Source organism: Daktulosphaira vitifoliae, unplaced genomic scaffold (genome assembly GCF_025091365.1).
Source record: "Daktulosphaira vitifoliae isolate Bord-2020 unplaced genomic scaffold, ASM2509136v1 Scaffold_5, whole genome shotgun sequence".
In the NCBI taxonomy this organism is placed as follows: Eukaryota; Metazoa; Arthropoda; class Insecta; order Hemiptera; family Phylloxeridae; genus Daktulosphaira; species Daktulosphaira vitifoliae.
The window spans coordinates 14,432,805-14,456,991 of NW_026099576.1; the positions used below are offsets into that span (position 1 = coordinate 14,432,805).

Sequence of the window (24,187 nt, forward strand, 5' to 3'; positions counted from 1 at the left end):
AAAACAATCATTACCAAAACGTAAAGCAACAAAATACTTAAAAATATAAATTGGTAAACCTGAATTTTATCAAAATAACGAAATGACAGAGTTTTATCACAGAGTTCTAGTTTCTTCCATGCACAATCGTTGGTCATCCCGTAATCGGCTGTTGTGAAGTTGCAAAAATGGGAATAAAGAAAAAAATACTATATCATTAGTCGACTTATAATTATAAATTTTTGTTACTGATAGATATTATTTATTATAACCCACTAGCGTTCAATTAAGTAGTGGATTTTAGTTGTGAATAATAATAGTAATTATATTATTTAATTAGTTTAAAGTGTTTAAAACGTAATAATTTAAAAATATTTATCTTTGTTAATGTACATCAAACTCCGCAAAACGACGTTGATTACTGAGACAAAACTCGTGAAATGTCACGTCATGAAGGTAATTTAATAAATTTATAATTGCTGGGCTGTTTTAAAGACTTAACTTATTAGTAATTCTATTATTTTTATTAAGGTTTTATACTAGAAATGTATGAAATATTACAATTTTTGTTTATCATGTTTGATATTATTAGATAGCTTTTAATTGAAACACTCATTATGTATAAATTAAAGTAATTAAAAGTTATGAGTCATTATAATTTTTATGTTAAATATTACTTATATTTTGTTAAAAAAAAAAAAAATTGGTTTTGCCAAATTGTATCAAAAATATAAAACCATGCTTCACTCTTTCATATGTCTTCAATCAAATAATTTAATTTAAGTTTAACCTTAAGAAATAATGTTTTTGTATACAAATGAAATATAAAAAATATTATAAACAAAGTATATGTACTTAAAACATTTGGTTTTTTTTTATTTCTATAAACAATTTGTTTAATTATTATCACCAAGGTAATATGTCTAGCAAATTTGAATTTCTTTATTTTTATTTTATAGTATTTTGTGTTATAGCAACGTTACTCTTAGAATTACTAATTAAAACTCCAGTCATAGTACTTTCTAAGTTCTAATTTTGTTACTCTAGTTTCTAATTTCTTGTTGAAAATCTAGACGATATTGCTCCTAAAAAAATAATTGTTAATTATGCTTTTATTCTTTAACAAGAATTAAAAAAAATCAGTAATATTTAAAATTACTTTGATCCTATTATGTATGTCATTAAATTATTATGTTACTCAAAACAATTCATTTTTTTTATTAGCTTCGATGCGAAGCTGAACATTTTTTATTTGCTTTTTTTTAACTAAGTTGAATAATTGTAAATACATTATTAAAGAAATCTCCTTCATTTTTAAATTATAAAAAAAAAAAAAAAAAATGAAAATAAAAGATATTCCTTGAAATACAACTCAATTTGGATTAAGTAAAATTAAAACTATATTAAAAATATTATTAATTTAAAAAACTAAAAAATATTAAAAATATTAAACTCAAAGCCACAAAAAAATTAATGAAAAGTCGCAGATACGTATTTCGGAAACAATGTTACCATTATTAACATACTGTCAGTATGTGTTTAGCGTTATCCATCTAGATGAAAAACTTAGAAAATCTAAATAAACAAAAAAACTGTCCCAAGTTTACTACAGAAACAGAATTCTGTATCTACTCTTTAACCACAAATCAAATCTCCACATTAAATCATCACTTATTTTTGTATATATCAATAATACAACCATTGATCATTTATGCTTGTCCTGTCGAATCCTTAGCATCCATTATTAAAATCAAGATATTGCAAATACTCCAAATCAAATGTTTAAGAATGTCTTTAAACTCCATGGTTTATGAAAAACTATATTATTTGTAGATTTTGAGAAAATATATGATTCTATTCATAAAGAAATCCTAATAAAGAAACTTTAAGAATTTAGATTTACAAGAAAAATTGTAAACGTCATTGTAGCCATCATTAATCAGACGGATATAAAAGTTAAGATAGAAAATACAACATCACAACCTATGAGAGTAACTTTAGGACTCCAACAAGGTGGATGCACTATCCCCAGTGTTGTTTAACTTGGTGTTGGAGAAAATATTACGAGAAATAAATGGCTTAGAAAGAATTGTGCTTGGGCAGATAACAGTATGACTCCTAGCATATATGAGTGATATTGCTCTCTTTGGAGATATAGAAACAATAAATCGTCTCATAAAAAAAACTCATTAAGGCTGCTGCTGAAAAAGTGGAATTAACTGTAAACGACAATAAGATTGAATATTTATGTGTTATCTATAGTAACAGAAATGGTATACAGGATAATGATGTTATGACTGAGGTGTTATCATGATTACAATTAGAAAATAAGTGTTTTACTGATGGGATTAAGTTCTAGGACCCTCTTAAAATAAGGATGTACATAACGTTATTAAGATAGATAGATGGCAAAGTATGTATTTAGTGGTATGGTTTTGAAGGCCAGAACCAAGAAAGAAGAAAAAGGTAATAGTATGATTAAAAACATGTAATATTTTAAATATTTTATTATATAAATAAAAATAAAAAACTTTCAAATTAAGCTAACCATAGCTAAAAAGTTTATTACTATTTTCAGTTGTAAAATTCGTTTTGATAATTATTTTATTTGTAAGCATTTAATCCTATTTCATGTTAGTTATTTGCTAATTTATTTAGATTAAGTAAAAAAATTATTGACACATGTTTCATGACATAATAATGAATTAACTACATTTAAATAATTATCTTGTAACATTTTTTTTTTTTTTTTTTTGTAGGAGTCAGTTGTGATGCTTGCATGAGAGGAAATTTTAAAGGGCGTCGTTTTAAGTGTTTGAAATGTTATGATTATGACTTATGTGCTAATTGTTATGAAGCTGGTGCATCTACTCCTCGTCATTCTGTTGATCACCCTATGCAATGTATATTAACAAGAGCAGACTTTGAGTTATATTATGGTGGTGAGTCATTGGGATCTGACCAACCACAAGCTTTTACATGTCCTTTTTGTGGGCGTATGGGTCTTACTGAAGCAGTTCTTACAGAACATGTTACCAATGAACATCCAGATTCAACTGCAGAAGTTGTGAGTAATAGTTAAATGAGTGTTATGTAATAGCATAATTACAAAATACATTCTATAATGTGTAACATTCTTTACTTTGAATTGCTATTTTTAAAGATTTATTAAAGTGATGATTAAACAAATTTTAATAATCCTATTTTAGGTTTGTCCAGTTTGTGCAGCTCATCCAGGAGGTGATCCAAATTTGCTGACAGATGATTTTTCTGTTCATTTACAGATGCAACATCGTGCTAGTCCAAATGTTCCACGAGATTTAATTTCGTTTTTAATATCCTTTTTTTACCAAGATAGTATTGCTTATTAAGTTTTTTTTTAGAAATTAGAAATATTTGATATATTTTTACCTAGTTGTTATTTTTGTTATAATGTACTGTTATTTTATATTATAATTATAATTACATATTTTTCACAAGTCCATATACCTTAACTTAAAATTTTAAGATGAACCAACAGTAGCTAGACATTCAGCTAGGCGTATACCACAATCTTCTCGTGGTATGGGGAGTACAAGAGTTCGTAGAGCTATCAATTTCAGGTACCGGGCTGCAAAGTACGGACAATTTAACTATATTATATTTATTCATATAGTAGTCTGTTGGCTTAAAATTTGTTGATAAAAGTAATGTAGTATTGTTTCTACATTTGTTGCCTTGAAAGTTTTTATTGTTATTAATTAAAATAGAAGTTAAATTTTTCATTTGTATTTACAGTAGAACTCCAATTATCCGAATTAATGGGGACCGGGACCCATTCACTGACTAATCAAAATAAACAATGACAGGTGACTGCAATGCGCCGGAACTGGATTGGGAACTCTTACCACGTGTTGTGCCTACACTGACGCCGCGGACTTAGGACAAATTTTTTTCTGATTTTTTCTGAAAGTGATTCGGATAATCGGCGATTCGGATGATCGGAGTTCGGATAATTGGAGTTCTACTGTATTTTTATTAATTTTTTCAACTATGGTTTTCAACAGTGAAACATTTATAAAGGAATAAAAATTTTTATATTTTTAAAAGCCTTGTACCTTAATATATTACTTAAAACCTAATAGCATAGCATTTTATAGCATTGATGAATATTAATCCCCACATGAACTTGTTTAGGCTCATATTTTAAATTAAACATATAAACATAATAATCTTATTTATGAACTAAAATAAAAATTACATTTTTCTAGTGGTGGAGCAAGAGATACTTCAGATCCAATAGCTGAATTATTATCACAATTAAGTGGTGTTCGAAGAGCTCAATCTAGTAGTGTACCTGGATCATCAGCAAGTAGTTCTCAAGGGGGTCATTCTGCTAATAATGTGTCATCACAGTTGCAACAGTTGCAGATGCAGTTGCAGCTTGAAAGGCAACAAGTCAGGGTACAGTATTTTATTTAAGAAGCTCATAAGCTTTTTAAACAATTTGATTATCAATATTAATAAAAGATTTATTTTTTTTTACTGTCTGAGAAAATTAAGTAATAAAATTAGGTTATTTTATATACCTTTATCACTAAGTATCTTATTTTTAAAATGAAATTTTTAAAGGGTACAAAAAAAGGTTACTGCACATCACCGTTAGTTTATATTCGTTAATAAATTATATTTTATATTATAATTAAGCATTATATTTTCGAGAATTAAAGTAATGTTATTTAAATCCATTAAATAGTTTAATTTCAAATAATTTTGACTGTGCATTAAAAAAAATTAAGAAAACAATAAATGCAATTTTTATAGATTATTTTCATAACGTCCAATTAAAAACTTACATTAGTTATTTCAGTTATCATAAACATGTTATATCTTTTGTGACAATAGAATAAGAAAATTAATTTCAATTAAAAGTAAAATTTAAAGGTGTATTTTTGATTTTATTCCAATATGAACCTCATATTCTAACAGTTGAATGACTCAAAAAAATTAATTTTATCTGTGCATACTCGTAACACACGCTGTTTATTTTGTTTTTAACTATCTATAAACACTTTTTAACTGCTTGGTTGGGTTGGCTTTTAACAAATCATAAATATGAAAATATTAAAATTTATTGATAGTATAAATGATTACTATGGTAAATTACTTTAAATATTAATTTATTTGATCAAAATGCTTAGTTAATAGTTTAGATATATAATTATTGTTAAGTCGTAAGTAAAATTAACTAAATTTTTTGTTAATTAGTTAAGATAGAACACCTTATTCAAATAATTAATTATAATATTATTGGGATACTCAGGCTGCAAGACAACAATTAGAGCGTTTACCTCGTCGTCAAGGTCATAGTTCATCAACTGCTGCTGCATCTTTGGCTAATAACAATGTTGTTGGGTCTGGAGTACCTATACAGGCAACTGGCACTTCATCAAATTTATTAAATATTCAAGTAGTGGAATCCAATTCTAACCAAAACCAGACTACACGCAATAACGCATCACAATTTTTAATCAAGTAAGTTTAATATAAGCATGTGTTAATTTTATCAATTAATATTCTTAAAATGTTTAATATTAGAATGATAATATCTTATTTTTTTTTTATCTATTTAGTCACTTTGATTAATTATAGTTTCAATACATAACTGAGATGGTATAAGTTTTACCTTAAATCATACTCGTTAACATGTATAATGAATGGTTTTACTATTTTTATTTTTTGTGTGTATTCGTATGATTACTCTGTATTAGACCAATATTGCTCAAAGATACATCAAAAGATCATGAATTGTAACTAGTTGAAGCTAACAGGGTTATCATTTGGAAAAATTATTTTCAATTACTATAATTGTCCCAAAAACTACAATTATTATAAAACAATCGATTGTGATATTTTCAGTTTTTATTCTATTATATTGAAATAACTTTTTAAAAATTAAATGGAACTATAAAAATTTCACGATAAAATTTCAATAAAAATTTTTATCAGCAATACCAGAGACAATCATCTTACTTTTTTATGAAAAACTAATAAAAAATTTAAGTATATAAACTGTTTGAACACATCACCATAAGTATACAAAAAATTTGTTTTAATTTTGACAATACTTTAATCCTTTAAAGTTAAATATAAAAATATGTCTTAATAACTTTGAGTAATTGGTGGCTGAAGTAAAATATGTATGGAGAGAGAAAATGTGGCTTGGTGTATGACTCAGTATATTGTTCAACTATGCTATTTGCTGTTGGCTTCTGGATAGCTGATTGAATAAGAGCTTTAACAGTGACACACACCTAGCACTCTTGCTGGCATCCTTAGCTATAATAATATTGTGTTATGTATATGGTGTGTAAAAATGTCAAATTGTAAGGTAGAGCCAATCTCAATTAACTGGGATAAGAGCTAAAGAAGATGATTATAATGATATTTATAGAGAAGATTATAACTGGGAGACTAATTTAAACTAAACTAAAAACTTATTTTAGTCTAGCCTAATTAAATCACTTTTTGTTAGCAAAAAGTTTATATTAACTAGCTTCATTTTTATTAGTTTAAACATTTAGAACTCTATTAAAGTGTTTTATTTGAAAACCTATATGTATTGTTTATTTATTTATAGTTAAATATATATATACTAGTGTCTCAGACTTAACTTTTTCAATTATCATTTTTGATAGAATATTTTTTAATGATTATTGCTTTTTTAATATATGTTTGAAGCAATTTTTCATTATTTTTTACTAATAAGAAAAATAAAAAATTTTATTTTGTATAAAATTTATAGTATAAAAAAATAAAATAACAAAAAAATTACATTAATTTACAATTATTAATTAATCAAAAAAAAAAATTAGGTATATTGATGCACCACTCACAGAATCGGAGCAACAAAAGCTAGATGTTGACCGTGCAGATCGTAGTTTTTTTATGCAAGAGTTATTACTTTCAATGTTAACTCCCAATGAAACTATTTCAATGCCAACTCAAACCAAAAAAGATCATGTAACTTCTACAACCTCAGCCCAACCTCAGGTATCACAAACTATAACTAGACCAAATGTACAGGATATTGAACGACAACCTAATAATAAATCTTCAACACCACCTCTTTCACAACAACAGTCAACTAATTATGTTACTGATATGCCTCATAGATTTTCTTCGCCTCCTAGTCGCAATAGACAAACTGTAATGCAATCGCAAATACCACAACCAGCAACAAATGTACGAAAACAACCCAAAGTTACTGATAACCCACCATCGCACTGAATTAATAAATTGGACATTTATGGTTATTGCGTAACAAATTCAATATGAATTGTCTAGTCGTGTACTGGTGTTACAACACTAATTATGAAATTTAATTAATGTATTTAGATTGTTTTCTAGAATTGAGATTAGTTTTATATACAATATTTGTATTAAATAAAATCAATAACAAAATTAATAAAACATCAAAATTTATGTTCTGTATATTATTTATTTAAATTTATAACATGAAAAGTATTTTTGTGTACTGATTAAATATATATTAATTAGTGTTAATATAATTTTATCTTGAGTTAATCGCTTAAGTTATTTAACTAATTACTAAAATAAACTGTTTGAAGTCTGAACATACAAATGCGATACTTATATAAATTGTGATATTGAATTTTATCATTATGTTTTTTTGAGAACAAAAAGAAAATGAAAAGTTGATGATTTAGAAATTACTTTTATAATGTAAATAAATTAAGCAATTGTTAATTATGTTTTCCCCATTTTATTTAAATAGTTATTTGCAATAAATCAGGTTATAATTTACTTGATATTTGTAAAATTGTTCACTTGATTTTTTTTTATTTTAAACAAAATAAATATCTATTCCTTAATATAACATAATATAATTAAAAAATACAAATATTTATGTAAATTTATTATTAAATATTTCTCTGTTGAATAAAATAAATTCAACTGATATTTTATTAAATATTTATAATTTTTAAACATAAATTTACCAAAATACACCAATTCAAAAAAGTATTAGTTTTGATTTCTTAAGTTAATCCAAATTTTATGTAAATTTTTATAATTTTAAAACGGTTTTTAAATTAATTTGTTTCGTTTTGTTAATTTTTGGGTATATGTTATAATATAATTAAATGAAGTATACCAAAAATTTTGTATTATAAAAATCATCTTGGAGTGTCATTGTCAGTATCGAGTAATATGCACTTCAACAAGATAAATTTTTGTTTCATTCACGAATATAAGCATTGTTATTCTACTATTCAATTTCTTTACACCACCTTAATGATAAAAAAATTTTTAGTTATTTATTTTTTATTCATTAGAAATTAGTTTTTTATCTTGAATATCCAATTTGTTAAAAATTCTTATTATGAATCTCCATTTTACTGTGATTATATGAAATTGAGCTTTAAGTTTAATAAAAAAAATAATTATTTGTAACATTTATACTAATGTACAATATTTTTATCCAAAATTTTAAGTAATTGTGGTTTTTTGTCTCAAAAGTTAAAAATAGTTGTTTCAAATATATATTTTTAAATGAAGTTATTAGAAGGGTAGGCATAATCACTTCCCATGCACTCGGACTTTAAGTTCATTGTGCGCACCCATAGCGAATTTTGTAATAAAAATCGGTTATCAACTAATTTTAAAATGTTTAGCTTTATGGAGTTTCAGTGTTTTTATATTTTTGTTCGTAGTTTTCCTTTAATTAGATCTCTACTTTCAGAAGATAATTCTGAGTCTTCAGTATAGTAATTAACAATACCAGATGGTTTTATGATTATGACTTCTGTTTATTGATTTTACTTTCATTTTATTGCTGTTTATGATTCATCATAAAGTGGCCTATGTTTGTCATTGTGGTTTATTATTAGATATCTTATTCCTACCATTAAGGTTTTTAAATATCCCAACAGCCTTCTATGGAACCTAATTATTTTTAAACTTATTCTTTCATTTTTTAGCTTTGATGCAAAGCTGAGAAGGTATAAATTTTAATATAATGTGTTTTTTATTTTATTTTTTTTTGTGTCTGTTACCACTTTTTCTCAGCTCTCACCGAAAAGATTTCTTTCAACAATACATCAAAAGATCACAAATCGTATCTAGTCGAAAACATTACCCTAAATAATTGAAAAAATTTCTCTCGTTCCCTGTAAATGGGAGAAATCTCCAAAAAAATTACAAATTTAAAAATCGCTAATTTTCGAAAATTTTTCAATTTTTTTTACTTAAAACTGTCATAAAACTTTTCAAAATTGAACAAATCAATATAATTTTTTTTTAATAGATGCAAAATGTCCTTACCTATCATTTGATTTATTTTTTTATATATTTGATCCTTTACTGCCCACAGAGGTGATTCAAAATGACAATTTTTTCACAAAAAATTAACTTTTTAAAGTGTTCCGGAAATACTGACACTTTTGTATATACATTAAATTAAAGCTTATGTAATATACTTTATCATGGACAAAAATAAATTTCGTACTTTATTTTGTCTTTACGATGAAAATGGCTACCAAATGATATTTTGTGTAAAAATTCCCAATTTTGTAATTTACATTTTTAACTTTATTATGCTAACTTTTTGAAAATGTATGGATCAATACAATTTTTTTATGAGAAATAATATTTATATCCCTTTTTTATTCGACTTACTTTTTTTTTAAATCGGACCATTTCCTTTAATACAGGAGGGGGGTTCAAATCTTAAAAATACATATAGAACTTTTTCAACTTAATTTTCAAAAGTGTTTCGGAAATACGGACATTTTTATATATATCTTAAATTAAAGCTTATGTAATTTACTTTATTATGAAAAAAAAAATTTCATGGTAAAAATAAACATCAAAGTTAATAAAAAAAATACGATTTTTATAAAAAAAATTCTTATTTATATTCTTAACTTTATGATATAACTTTTTGAAAAATGTATGGATCATTATATTTTTTTTGAGATAAGTACTATTTATATTTATATAATATTAATATATCTATATATATAATTATTTATTCATATATTACACTTCTAAATCATAAAACTTGTAATCAGAATATAAATAATGAAATAGAAGATCCTGTTGCTTTTGGAATAATCCATTAATATTTTTTAATTAAACACTATCTACAGATTTGCATCGAATCGTTTTTTATAATAGTGATTTTAATTAATAAACATTAATATTATTCAAAGTAAAAATTTGTAAACTAGTAATATCCACTAAGGAACTAGACTAAAACGATGTGTACTCGGATATATTTTAGGGATGATAACTCATTCTTCTATGCATTACTCAAGATATTTTTAAAATTTATATTTTGCTTTTTTGTAAATCTTAATAGAGACTGCTATTATAAACAAATTTCATAAAATAATTAATAATGACTTGTTGATAAAATTAACTACATTATGAAAAAAGTGTCTTTTAGTTACTCAATCTCTCCTTAATTGCTTAATCTGTAGTAAATTTGAAATTTAATGACTGACAATGAGTATCTTATAAGTATGAATATTTTTTAACAAGATATTAATATAACTCAAAAACATAATTACAATACAATTAAGATAAACTGGAAAATTAACAATAAAATCATTTACAAATAATGTAAATAACAATTATAAAATGTTATTATGGGAATGTATACGTTGATAAGAATGTAATAAATTTAAAATCAGTTATAATGTATAATATTTTGATGGTCTTCAACTTTTTCCAGTGATTGTAAATTTTCCCACCACTGTGATAATTCATTTTGAACAATAAGATTAAACCATGGAGTAATTGGATATTTAAGATTATTTAGAAAATTATAAATTTTGGTTTTTGGTACATAGAGAACAGTTTTCACTTCTTCTGGATTAGGGTCCAAAGTAACATCTTTATGTAAAACAAATATATAATCAATTTCATGTTCACCCCAAGTTCCATCACCTTCAGACATATATCTGAATAAAAAATTAATATATACAATGTAATAAACAATATTATAAACAAACTTTGAGAACTTACCTTATTCTGGTAATATATTGCAAATCTTCTGGTTTACATTGTTCACGAGGTATACCTAATTCAAATGAAAGTCGTCGACATGCTGCTGCTTTAGCACCATTTAAAGTATCACGCTCTTGAATAATATCATATAATGGATGACTACAACATGAATTGGTAAAATGGTTTGGAAAAGTAATTTTTGTTGATGATCGTTGTTGTAATAATAGCTCATCTTTAGTATTAAAAAGAAAAACACTAAATGCTCGGTGAAGAGGAATTTCACCATTGACTAATTTGTGGCAATCTCGTTTACTAGCATATCCACATTCTTTATCATTTTGGTCAACTAAAATACATTTTTCATTAAGTGCAGCTTCTTGGACTGGATTTAATGGTTGTGTAACAGTTGATAACAACCGAAAATGATGGAGAAATTGAAATGACTGTTTAAGTGATTTCATTGAAGTAAAATTTTAATTTACAGATTTCTGTCAAACAAATAAAGAAGTTAGAATACTACAATATTTAAGTATAATGTATTTTTTTTTTTTTTGTTAATAGTTCACTATTTAAATACTTATTGAATAGAATTAACAGATAAATAACAATAGTTGTTTAAAATATAAAAGAATAAATAAATAAATGATAAAAGAAATATGTTCTAATATACTATAGTTGACGTTATTATCTAAATAATTATGAATCTGTGAAATAATAACACATAACAAAAGGAAGTATTTTAAAATACATTTCTTCAAATAGTAGATGTATCTTTTGTATACTTTGTATGGCTGTTTTAGCTATATAAAACACTTTTTTAAAGTATTCCTACATATTTTATAAATATAGAATAAAATGAGTATAAATATGTATATTACAGACATAACTTCAATATGAACTAGCTAAATAAGAATTTTGTATAGAAACCAACCAACAAAAATAATTTATAAAACTTAATACAAATTATTTTTAAATTATGGTGTTAAAGAATATCTTATATTAAAAAATTCAAGAGGTTATTATTTTAAATTATCATGGACCATTATATAAAGTAAAAATTAAACCCTAGCTGATTAATCTAGGTAGATTTAACGATATAATGCACCAAAGGTTTAAACAATAGCTAAAATATTTGTTAATACGGATAATAAAGTCAGAATAAGAAATAAGAAGACTCAATTTTCAGATTAAGCTTAATTTAATAAGGATCCCATAAAGTAATTTAAAATTAATGATACCACTTAAATAAAAAAAAATTACTAAAAAAATGTACATTCATATTTATTACTTATTAACATTCATTTAGGTATCTATTTGAATACAAATTATCTAAATGTATAGAATCAACATAATCAAATTGCATTATGTTAAATTTATTTGTTGTCACTTACAAATAATATATTAGTTTGTTATTAAAATATATTTTTATTTTGAAAATTTCTATAGTTATAAAATACAATTTAAGTTTGTTTTTAATGAAATTTTTACTGAAATTCGAATTGGTTGAAACAATTTTAGTAATTTCAAATATAAAAAAATACCATCATAATTTTAATTTAAACAGTAAATATTGAAATTTTTTACTTAAATAATTTAAGTCATTTTTTTAAGTAGAATAATTTTAAATTAGGAAAGTTAAAATTAACTAAAATTAATAATCGTTATTAAGAAAAATAAGTTTTAGATTAAGTCTGACAATAATCTCAAGTTAGTAAATTTCATTTTGTTACCTGAAGAGTCAACAAAGTAATTACTTTATATATTAACTAATTATATGAATTAAAAATGATTAACCCTTAAAATTATTTAACTTAATTCTAAATTTTGATCAAACTTCTTTACTAAAACCGTTGGTTTTTTTGAAGGTCAAAGAGAGAATTTTTATTCCCATGTTTTATAATTTCCATTGATGATTAATAAAATAACTTTTTGTGATATGTTATTAAGTTGGAATATTCATTCTTCCATTGAAATCATAATATCACAGATAAGATAAACCCTTATTGTGCTCTTCTTGACTTACTGATAACTTGAACCTACCTCAATACAGTGACACCACATATAAGATATTAATTTATTGTACAACACCTTTTAGTATAATTATTGTACAAAATGATTAGTAATGCATGTATACATAAAGTCATTGTATGTTAATGGAATTTCAAAAAATTTCCAAAATTTAAGTAGCCATAATGTATTATTTATTGGTGAATTTGTTGACCTATTATTAATCTACCTACATTAATCTTTTTAACTCTAAAGCAAATTAAATAATTCGATTTTAAATATTCTGCTACTGAATGCTAAATATGTTTATAATATTTAGACTTCAATAAAAAGTATCTACTGGGCACATTTTTAAAAGTATATCTTGTGTTTTTTCATTTCATTTCATTACATTTTTTATTTTTTTTTAGAAAAAAAAGATATACTTAAGTAAACATCATTAATATTTAATTAGTTGTTCAAATATACTATATATTTAGCAGTAAATGATTTAAATGAAACTCAATATAACTTAACGATGTTTTACCTTATCTGTGATAATATAATCTCAGATCAAAACATTTTATAAATAAACATAAACATTTTATCTGTTTTATTTTATCTATGTCAAAAGTGTCTGTAGTAATTTGTTTATTTAACACAATTATTTATACATAAATTTGAGTTAGCTATCAATTAAATATTTATTTTAAAGGCTGTACTTCTAATTAAAATCTTTTTTTAGTTTAGCAAAATGTAGTTATTACATATGCAAAATATTCACTTTAATATTTCAAGATTTTTAGAATGCATCCAAAAAAATGTTAATACAAATTGAACAAATTAGTAACCAAAGAAATACATTTTTAAAACTATTAAAGGTTTGTAAAATTACATACACAAGTTATGTATTTAGTCTTGTAATATATAATTGTTAAAAGTTAATATTTTAATTTTTAATAGATAGATAATGTCAATTAATATTTAAATCAACTGATGATTTTTCTCTTGTGCTTTCCAAGTATGGAAATTACTTCTATTAAAATTTGATAAATTGTTCAAGTGTTACTCTCAAATTATTAAGACTTTGGGAGTCAATAATATTATAATTATACTCGACCTCATCACAGAAAGATTAACATACAATGTTACTATCTCAGTAACATTTTCTTAAAATGCTAATTTTCTTTTCTCATAAACTTAACTAACAATTTTTTATTCAAATTGATTTTAAATTATTTTCAACTATAAAATCTTTATGTAAGGTTATCAAACTTAAAAAGTTAATGTTTCTTATTTTATATAAAATTAAAAATTTATTTCTCATATTATGTTTCAGTTTAAAATAAATATGTTAAATTTTTATTAATAAAAAAATAAATTTATAAGTTTTCCTGACTTTATAAATATAAATTTCATAGACTGTTAATTTTTATAATTTAAAACTATAGCAAATTTATAATTTTTCTTGTTGAAACAACTTTAATATATTTAAATAATAAATTAAATGTTTTAATTGACTTATTAAATTATTATTATATAATCTAATTTTAATTTTCGATTTGTTCTAAGAACAAACCGATCCTTTCCTGGCATGTTTGAAAAGATTTACTGATTGGTTGGAAAAACATGAGCTTGGCAATAAACATAGTTTTTCTATTGTAGCTGATAATATTTTTAATATGACAAGATTTTATATGGACATTGTATTTAAGTAAGAAACAGATTTCATATGCATTTATAAATTTCATTAAGTTATTTCTAACACATTATCAGCCAGAACAATTTTTTATTAATTGACCTAAAAACTTAGAGAAGTTTATTCCATCTAAAATTAAATATATTTTTATGCTTCAATGTATTCCTACAACTAAGTTGAACAAACTAGTTGTTTGTTCAAAGTGGCTAAAAAAAATGTATGAATGCATATAAGTCCATTATTTAATTTTAAGTAATTAATTTTCCCCTTAAACTTTATATTTATATTATTTTTAAGTTTAGCAAGCAACGCCCAAATATTTTAATTAACATAGTTTTAGTGTTATTATATTAATAAAATAGTTAAATTTTATTATTCTGATAATATGGTTAAAATATATTAATAATGAATTTTCATAATAAAATTTTTGTAAAAACATTTTAAAAATAATTTCTAGATTGTTTTCAACTCATATAAAAATTTTGTTTTTAGAGTTCCTTTATATACAATCTCAATGGAATGCTAACATTTTTGAATTTGGATTTTGAAGGAAGTCCTCATTATGGATAAGATAAATCATCGATATGTTAAAAGTTGCTTGAATATGGTGCATATTTAGATCAAAATAAGAGATAATATCATTAATAAATCCCATTCCATTTGGAATAGATGTGTAATATTCAATGACTTAAATTAAAAAAATTTTAAACTATTTTTTGTTTTGCTACCTAAGGATTCATTAATTTTAAGACATGTTTACAATATTTTCTGTAATGGAATATATTATCATAATATATTAAAATTATAAATAATAAATTTAGACTTAATTTTAAAATTATGACCTTGATGATAAATCTTAGAACCCAACTTAATAATCCAAAAATGATACCTTTTTCTTTATGTAAAACATAATATTTTTTTGTGTAAGACTACTGTATATATATTTTTAATTATATCAAACTTATAAGAAACCATAATACTTGTGATAATTTAGAATAAAATTTTTATTATCAATTAAATGTAATTCAACAAAATATATTATTAAAGTTGTAATTAATTGAATATTCACTTTAAATAAACTTTGTTTTATTTTTTTAATAGGAATATATTATAATTGTTATGCTAAGTTCTACTTATTTTGATTTTTGACTTGATGTGATAAATTTTATTAGTGAATTTATTATTAAGTATTCTTAAATAATAATTTAAATTTTAAATATAATTATTATATAATATTTTATAATATATAACATATTTTAAATTATAATTTTATATTTTTTAAACAGATATTTTATTAATTTTTAATAATCTGTTTGGGAATAATAAATCTAATTTAATTTTTTTTTGAAAAATTTATTCAATATTAAACAAATACAACCACAATCCAAAATTTAATTTGTTTACCTCTTATTTATTTTAATTAAGAAAAAGTGGATCGAATATTTGAATAAAAGTATTTTTTAATTTATAATTGTAATTTTTTTAAATTTTATTGATTGATATTTTGATAATTCAAACAATTTTAATGTACATTTAAATAATCATTTTAAACAATATAAAAAAAATTCCTACAATTTACCTGTAAAAATCTGTAATCACTTTAATTTAAAAATCAATATTTCCATTTCATAGAAATAAGTAAAATGAAATTTTATGTTTATGTAACACTGAAATTAAGATATGCTTTTAAGTTGTTATAAATACTACAAATTGTCTAAATAAGCTTCAAGTGTAACTGAAAGGGATAAGGTTAAAACCTTGTAACTAACTATAATCTAGTTATTTAAAATAATCTGTCAATATCAATTCTTGAATTATGTTTTATAGTTTTGATTTTCAACTTTAACTTCCTGTGTAGGTACTTCATCCTATGATAAAATGTTTTTTATTAAATTAATATTGTTAATACGAATAGAAAACCTATTTATATAATATTATAAGCATTACCTAAAGAAAATTTGTTTTAACTAATAATATTTACTTGCAAAATGCACATTATTTTGAAAAATTAAATTTAAAGATGAAAACGGAGGCGTAATGGCTTTCAAAACAACAATATTAGTAATAGGTACTTTCAATTTGAGTATTTTTTCTCCATGATTGTTGACAAACACAACATTGAGAAGAATATTAATGGAATGTTCGCGACCTAATAACTGCTTTATATGCAAACTTTAAAGGGTTATAATTTATTGACCAACATATATTTTTTACATATCTGTAATCGTAGTAAAAAAAAAAACGCGTGTGAGCTAAATTATATTAATGCCAAAAAGAAATGTCTAATAAACTATATAGTTTATTATAAAAATGTTTGATTAACAAATTTTCAAAGTTAATAATTTTTTTTTCATGTAAAAACGGCCATTAAAAAATTGCTACACATATTTAAAAAATCTTTTTGTATATATTTTTATAGACTTTTTTAAATATTTCATTGCTTATAGTGATATTAAAATATACGTACAAGTGAAACTGTTAATTTTCTAATTTTTTTGTCAATTAAAAAATCATTATAATCATTCTGGCTAAAATAAAATTACTTATTAGTTAGAAGAAAAATGATAAAATATGCTGGCTCGTAGTAAAAAACGTATATTGGCTTTAAGTAAAATAATAAAGTATACTAGCCGAAAATAAAATTATAACTATTCTGTTTCTAAGCAACTAGAGAATTTTTGCCTATATATACGGTGAACATCGAAGACAAATTTACGGGTCTGCCCGATTTCTCTCGTCTAATAAGTTTCTAATTAACGTTGATTGCGATAAAAAAACTGTGCATTGTGAATACCATTTCATTCAACAAGCTCAACATGGACTCGCAAAATACGAAGCTATCAGGATTAGTCAGGCAGATCCAAGAAGGCCGGGACAAGTTGATTGGAGATCTATTGGACACCGATAAACTGTATCGACATCTGATCCACTCAATTGGAGATGAGTATGATCTGTGGGATCCAGAATCCGCTGTCAGGAACACTCAACCACTTAGTCCCGCCTTCGAAGTGTTGCGAGATTGCTTAATGGCCCAGCGGTTGCACATTATGAACACCATCGACTATTATTCGGACGAATATGGTCCCGGGGAAATACGTAGTATGCGGCGTATAAGACCAGTATGGGAATTTATGCTTATCTTTAAAAAGCTGTTCGATCCGCATACTTCCTCGACCGAGCCAACTGTTCTAGATACCACCGCCCGGTGCGTAAAGCTCAGAGAGTTGGTCGCTTCATCGTCATATGAGCCATCGACTCTTTTGGAATATGGCCGGAGTATGTTCGTAAGACTCAGTGACTCAGCCGCACAATTTGAGGCCTATGCAACTCGCAACAGGCGTCTGTTGAAGAAGTGTGACATGATACGTTATGGTTGTCATGGAAGCCGCCGCCAATCTTCTTCAACGCGCCGCAGTCGCTCCTTACGGAGTTTCACATAAGTCAGAGTTTGATTATTTTTCAAATGTTTGACAACTGTTGTTTTCCACTCATTTGTGGATGTTTTTTGTTCGCATTTTCATTATTTTTGATTCTTTTTATTGTTATTTCATATTTGTTTTGTTGCATATTTCTTTTTGTGTAATATAAATTTTCACGCATTTTATATTGTTATATTTTTCAATATTTATTTTTTTTTTTTACTCACACTGAGTTAAATTTCATTTGTAAAATAACACATGCTTATTGTAATTTTGACGAAATAAAGCTTATTTATATACCTAAAAACTCTGTTCTTAATTTTATTTTATATATGTTTCTTAAACAATTTATATCCATAAGTAACATATAAGTATTGAATGAATATTTAATAAATATTTATTTTCTACTGTTTAACATTCGTATTTCAGTTAACATTAACAATAATTAATCGTTTAGTCATATTTTAATTTATATTTGATTTAATTTTCATTAAATATACTCACATTAATTGTTACTAAAATTTCATTTATATAATTAATTTTTATTTCAAATGTTTTTCAACTATTATTTAATCAAATTATTTGCTCCTCAATATCTTTATATTCTATCTAATATACTATATATATAAATTAAATGTTACAATAACATATTATCTTACTGCAACAAATTTTAAATTGAGTAATATCTTGGTGAAAAAAGTGTCGAGAACCATTCATAGAATAATAAAATTTAAATGCTGTTAAAATATTAAATAAATATATTATTAGCCTTAAATATTAAAATGTACTAAATTATTTTATCTTTGGTGTTTACCCGAACATTTTCATAAGTTAGGTAGTTATAAAAATCCTATACTTAATATTTTTAATATTATATAATATATTTAAGTAATAAATGGTATTCTAAGGGGTTACCAAAATACATAGGCATAACAAGAATATTAAAAGATTTGTTATTGTATTATTGTCGAGTAAATTATTTTCTTGTGGAAAAAAAGAGGAAGATATCAAATTTTAATAAAACATTTAATGAATTAATTGATGAGAAAAGTTTCATCACTTTCTTATTGTTAACATAATAAAAACCAATTAGCAAATATTCTCAGTAAATAAAAATGAAATTTTTAAGTTGTTAATAGATTTTTACTTTTTTCGACAAAAAATTACTTATAACCAAAAAAAGAAATATTGATTCATGTTAATCATTTAAACACATTAAATGCATTTGCTAGCCGAAATGCGTAGTTAATCACTCGTACACGATCATTTTTTTCCTTCAGGTATTCCAAACTGACATTGTTAAACCTCAAACCGAACAACTTATGAAATTCGTATTCGAGTTTTTTGATGGCATACTAAATAACAAGGTAAAAAATACAAACCCTCTTTTAACCCATGTTAATACGATAAATTTAGTGGGCTAAAGTTACCTATCGTAAAATAATTGTGTCTAATTTATAATACTTGTATTGGCTTTTAAATGAATTAACAACATCTAGAACCGTCATATCACTTTTTTAGAGTGAGAGAACTTTAAAACGGACTGCTTGATACTACAACTAACGTTAACATAAATTGTCATAAGTGGACCGCGGAATTATATGCATTTATTCATTTTTTTAAGTTATGCCGAACACGCCATCAGCCAGTACACATTTATATTAATTGAATTGAAAACTTAGTGTGATTTTACCGATATAATAGTTTTGGGGGAAGTAATTGATTACCTTCTGTAGGTATTATCAGACTTCAATTTACTGTTTCGCAGAACAATTGAAAACATTGGGCCCATTAAATATAGGCAAGGACCATATTCGAACTTATAACTTTGTAATTAATTATATAATATGTAATTTACTATATAATTAATTTGTAAAATATTATTAATTACAATATTATTTTATTTAATTTAAATTATGTTGTCAGGTGCTACTTCGTCCAATAGAGTCCTGTACCATATGTGTAATCTGACGGTTTTAGATGGGCTTAGCCTCCCTCAAAATTCTGTCATAGCCCATCAAAAATAATAAAATTACAAGGAATTTTATACAGGAATTTTTTTTAAAGAAGAAGGAAATTAAGTAAACTTTCCCAAAATTTTGTTCAAATTGCGCCTATGGCAAATACAAATGTTTTAAATGTCCTTCTATAAATATGATACTGGGTATTGTCAATACATATAAATATATATGTATATAAATGCATTTATATACATAAATATATATGTATATATATATATATAAATAACAATAAATATATATGCATTTAAATGTATTTTTTAACACATTGTTCAAATTCGTAAATGGTAAATGACTAATTAGTAATATGATTAATGTTCAAATTGTAATCGCATTGTCTAAATACTTTAAACTGTCATATTTGCCTTTAAGTAAAATTTTTTCAAATAATAAAAATTAAAAAAATATTATTGATATGATTAAATATAATAAATAATATTAAGAAAAACACGTTTATTTAATGAATATTTTTTACAAAACTAATTTAATTAAATATAATATTAAATTAATATAATAAAAAGTTCTTATTAATAAAAAACTTAAAAATAGTTAACTTTTTATTATAGATTTATGTAATTGAGTTAGAAAATGAAATATTTAAAAGTGCTTATTTCTTTATTATAAATAAATGACCGATAGAGAACGATGGACCATTATCATATTATTACTAAAATAAAATAGCTAATTTACAGATCTCATAATTTACTAGTGATTTAAAAATTGAAATCGACAAAAAATGCGTGTTTCGTGCTATGTAATTGTCCAACAGTTCACAGCTGGTACGTAGTCATTTTTTTTGTCGATTAGCTAAAATACCCACATGTCTATTTTAACCGTCGCAACGCTTCAATCGGTACCAAAACAATGTATGAGTGCATATAACTTTCTAGATACATCCAATAAGACATAACATGTCACTACTACAACAATAACTCATATTAATATCGAAAGGAATTTAACGTCGACTTCATTTATGAATTCAGACTTCTCACAACGGAATTCTGTTTTAAATTGAAATAATTATTAAAATTACCTTTCATATATTAACCTTTTTTAAAATTTCTATCCGTTTTCGGGTGTTGGATACTAGATATCCTAAGGTGAACTGGTATTACTAGGAAAGGAATAAGTGCAGTGGTTTCCCGTTGCCTTCTGCACTGGTGTTTTTTGCCACCGTACGTATGGTCACTTATCCGTACAGTATGTCAGCAGATGTAACTTAACACTAGTCTTATCAACATTTGTAATGTCCACTATGCCACATCGCGTCCTTTAATAAACTTAAAAATACCTAAATTCAAAGAAACTTAAAAACGCATTTTTTTATCTTTTTAATTGAGTTTCGGTTATGGCCCGATTTTTTTTAAAATTAAGATTTTAGTCATAATTGAGTTCATATGTTGAAGGTTTTGGGTTCCAACCGGTATTTTTCGGTACGGTTTCTATCCCTGATTTAAAGTAAGGTCTCCAAGATCGCCGCGTTGCCGATAGGCAAAATCCGGCTACACTGTTGATCTTTCTTATCCAGATGACTACTGCCGAAAATTTCCTAAGGATATGGAGCAGAAATTTCATGAGTTCAGAATGGACGCGAAAGCTCCATTATAAACGGATGGCACCACAAGACAGAGCGTCCCGCCAAGCTTTGATGGGAGCGCCATTTAGAGAGAAAGAGAGGGACCAAAAGACACAATGTTGTCAGATTATGTCTAAATATGCTTTCGACAACGTGGTAGTCTTGGAGAACTTAATTGAAATAAATCTCTAAAAAATTAATGTTTTCTTTTGATGTTATTGAATTAATGTTATTTCTTTATATTATTTAAAAAAGTAACCATTCTATATACAAAATTTGTCAACTTTTATAAAGATTAAAATTTTTTTTTTACTCCTCGAAATATACGCTTATTGCTTTTATTGCCGAATAAATTGTGTACAATTCAAAAATTAAGAAAACTAACCTAAAGTTTTTACTGGTAGTGTTTATCAAATCACAATCAGTGGGTCGCAAATATTTTTTAAACGTCAAAATCAATGTTTTGCTAATTTTATTAAATTACTCTTTTTAATTGGGCAATGATAGTTAAAAGAGATGTTTTATGCTCTTTGCATCATACCCTGAATCCGCCTTTGGCCACGGCTAACATTTGATGAAAGATATTAGAAACCACTATATTTAGCTATATATATAAATTTTAGGAGGTAATACGTTTTATACAATAATAATTTGTGTACAAGTTAAATTTTTATTCAGTTTTAAAATTTTACTGTTTTACAGTTTTTCAAAATTTAAAATTTACAAAAACTGCTATGATGATATTATTTTTTAAATAGAGCGCCTGCAAAATTTTTAAAAGTGCACTTACCGGTTTTATGCGTGGGACTATTGATATAGTAAGATAGTTTTCCAAAAATTTTAAATTAAGTTTTATTTAGTTTTAAGTACATTTTTAAGTTATGAGTGCCGCCTCATTACTCTCACTTAAACTCTTATCCAAGTAGACCTTCTCAAAGACCGTACCTTTTTTATTCGAAGGTTATTGCTCTAATTTTTTGGACAAATTAAATTTTTTAAATGAAAAATTTATTTAAATTGAGCAGAAATCACAAATATTAGTGTTCGATTACTAGGTACTTTCTAATAATATTCTATGATTGGGCTATAACAAACTTAACAAATGATAATGTATAAATAGCGATTACTAAGTTTTAAGTTTTAAAAATCTGTTTTTTTTTTAAGCTTGTATTTTGAATACGTAGTTTGTATGTATTCTAAATTTATGGCGAACTCAAAGAATGAAAAAGTTAACATCAATTATAAGAATAAATTACATGCCCTAATAAAACTAAATGGACTAACTATGTTTAATTTTTTAACGTATGTTGTTATTGTAAAATTTGTGATATTATGAGTTATATTTAATAAGTTTGTTTAATTGATTGGATTTAAAGAAAAGTAATTCGTGACTCGAACAGTTCTATTGTCCATAGGCCGAGTTATTCATTTTTATTATTTCAATTTTAATTATTATAACAAGGCTATTGTTTACTTTGTTTCAACTATTTTCATAAATTGATGCGGAAACCGAGTACATACTAATAGTTTTCGTATAAACGCTCGTGAAAACCTAAACCGTTCCAGTGGTTCAATTCCCACTTAAAGTATTCATAGCTCTGTGGACACTACATACTTAACAGTCATTTCAGTTAAATGTATCGTTTTTTATGATAATCTTATCGAATACATTTTATCAAGTTAAAACAAACAACGCTCAATGAATTTTTTAAATCCTCTTATAGATTATACTACTAAACTAAATTTATAAAAAAAAATTTTATTTAGTGCATAAAATATTTTTTGTCCTTCCTATGTTGAAAAAATAATATTGAATTTTTTCTGTAGACATTTTGGTAAATAAACATACATTAAATATTTCAATAAACTCATATTATAAACGTATTATAATTTGTAGAATTTATTCATTTTTATCTAACATTCTCAGATGAATATAAATTGTTACAATTTATATTAATCGGGACAAAAGCTATTAAAAATTATATACTAAATAATTATTCACGATATGTTTCAAAAATAACACACTTGATTAAAAAATTATAACAAATTTTATTACCAATATTTAATTTAATTGATATAATGTATCTAAATGCGATAAGGACTATTTTTTGTACCGGAAAATGATTAGTAATTTTTTTAATACGCATTATTTTTAGTGACATTTTTTAGCATCGATACAAAACTGAGAAGGTATTGTGATTTGTAGTTTTTTTTTTGTTTATGACTTTCCATAAAAATTCTTTCACTATGCCTACTTTAAATATCAATACGTCAAAATATCAGGATTTTAATCTAGTTGAATCTATCGTTGCAAAAATTGGATAAAATTCTTCAATTTTAAAAATTTAGAAATATATCTCGAAATTATACTATCGTAAAAAATGATATTTTCAAAATTTTTGTTTTGCATTTAACACTTCTATAAATTTTTTTAAAAACGCTGATCCTCGTTAAATTTTAATGAGGTATACAAGAGGCAATAATCTTTCTTTTGATA

General features: G+C 24.4%; 2 protein-coding genes and 1 long non-coding RNA gene across 7 annotated transcripts; 2 read left to right on the forward strand and 1 right to left on the reverse strand.

Annotated features, from left to right (window-relative positions):
* Positions 1-162: 162 nt before the first annotated feature.
* LOC126908670 (E3 ubiquitin-protein ligase KCMF1-like) lies at positions 163-7,443 on the forward strand. 4 transcript variants are annotated; one of them, XM_050690949.1, is made up of 7 exons: positions 163-435; positions 2,739-3,046; positions 3,189-3,313; positions 3,486-3,581; positions 4,230-4,422; positions 5,282-5,493; positions 6,834-7,443. In XM_050690949.1, exons 1-7 carry the CDS (start codon positions 420-422, stop codon positions 7,246-7,248), a joined length of 1,365 nt encoding a protein of 454 aa, XP_050546906.1. In that variant the 5' UTR covers positions 163-419; the 3' UTR covers positions 7,249-7,443. The 4 variants fall into 4 exon arrangements, with proteins under 4 accessions (XP_050546906.1, XP_050546905.1, XP_050546904.1 ...); XM_050690948.1 differs by having other exon boundaries at positions 166-435; positions 3,486-3,596; XM_050690947.1 differs by lacking the exon at positions 163-435 and adding an exon at positions 1,989-2,445.
* A 2,688-nt stretch (positions 7,444-10,131) lies between these two features.
* Positions 10,132-12,910, reverse strand: LOC126908671 (isopentenyl-diphosphate Delta-isomerase 1). Of its 2 annotated transcripts, none has more exons than XM_050690951.1 (3): positions 12,787-12,910; positions 11,011-11,480; positions 10,132-10,946 (listed from the first exon to the last, which is right to left on the reverse strand). In XM_050690951.1, the coding sequence occupies exons 2-3, from the start codon at positions 11,451-11,453 to the stop codon at positions 10,673-10,675; spliced, it is 717 nt and encodes a 238-aa protein (XP_050546908.1). In that variant the 5' UTR covers positions 11,454-11,480; positions 12,787-12,910; the 3' UTR covers positions 10,132-10,672. The 2 variants fall into 2 exon arrangements, with proteins under 2 accessions (XP_050546908.1, XP_050546907.1); XM_050690950.1 differs by having other exon boundaries at positions 12,723-12,876.
* A 693-nt stretch (positions 12,911-13,603) lies between these two features.
* LOC126906865 (uncharacterized) lies at positions 13,604-15,772 on the forward strand. Its single transcript, XR_007704369.1, has 3 exons — positions 13,604-13,859; positions 14,551-14,692; positions 15,170-15,772. It is a non-coding gene; the product is annotated as an uncharacterized LOC126906865 (long non-coding RNA).
* Positions 15,773-24,187: the final 8,415 nt, after the last annotated feature.

Bases quoted from the DNA above. Each gene is read 5' to 3' on its own strand.
- LOC126908670 (XM_050690946.1), top strand. From the start codon at position 2,385: ATGGCAAAGTATGTATTTAGTGGTATGGTTTTGAAGGCCAGAACCAAG. The intron at 3,047-3,188 runs GTGAGTAATAGT...ATCCTATTTTAG, and splicing joins CAGATTCAACTGCAGAAGTT to GTTTGTCCAGTTTGTGCAGC. The intron at 3,314-3,485 runs AATATCCTTTTT...CTTAAAATTTTA, and splicing joins CGAGATTTAATTTCGTTTTT to AGATGAACCAACAGTAGCTA.
- LOC126908671 (XM_050690951.1), bottom strand. From the start codon at position 11,453: ATGAAATCACTTAAACAGTCATTTCAATTTCTCCATCATTTTCGGTTG. The intron at 10,947-11,010 runs GTAAGTTCTCAA...TTTTTTATTCAG, and splicing joins CAATATATTACCAGAATAAG to ATATATGTCTGAAGGTGATG.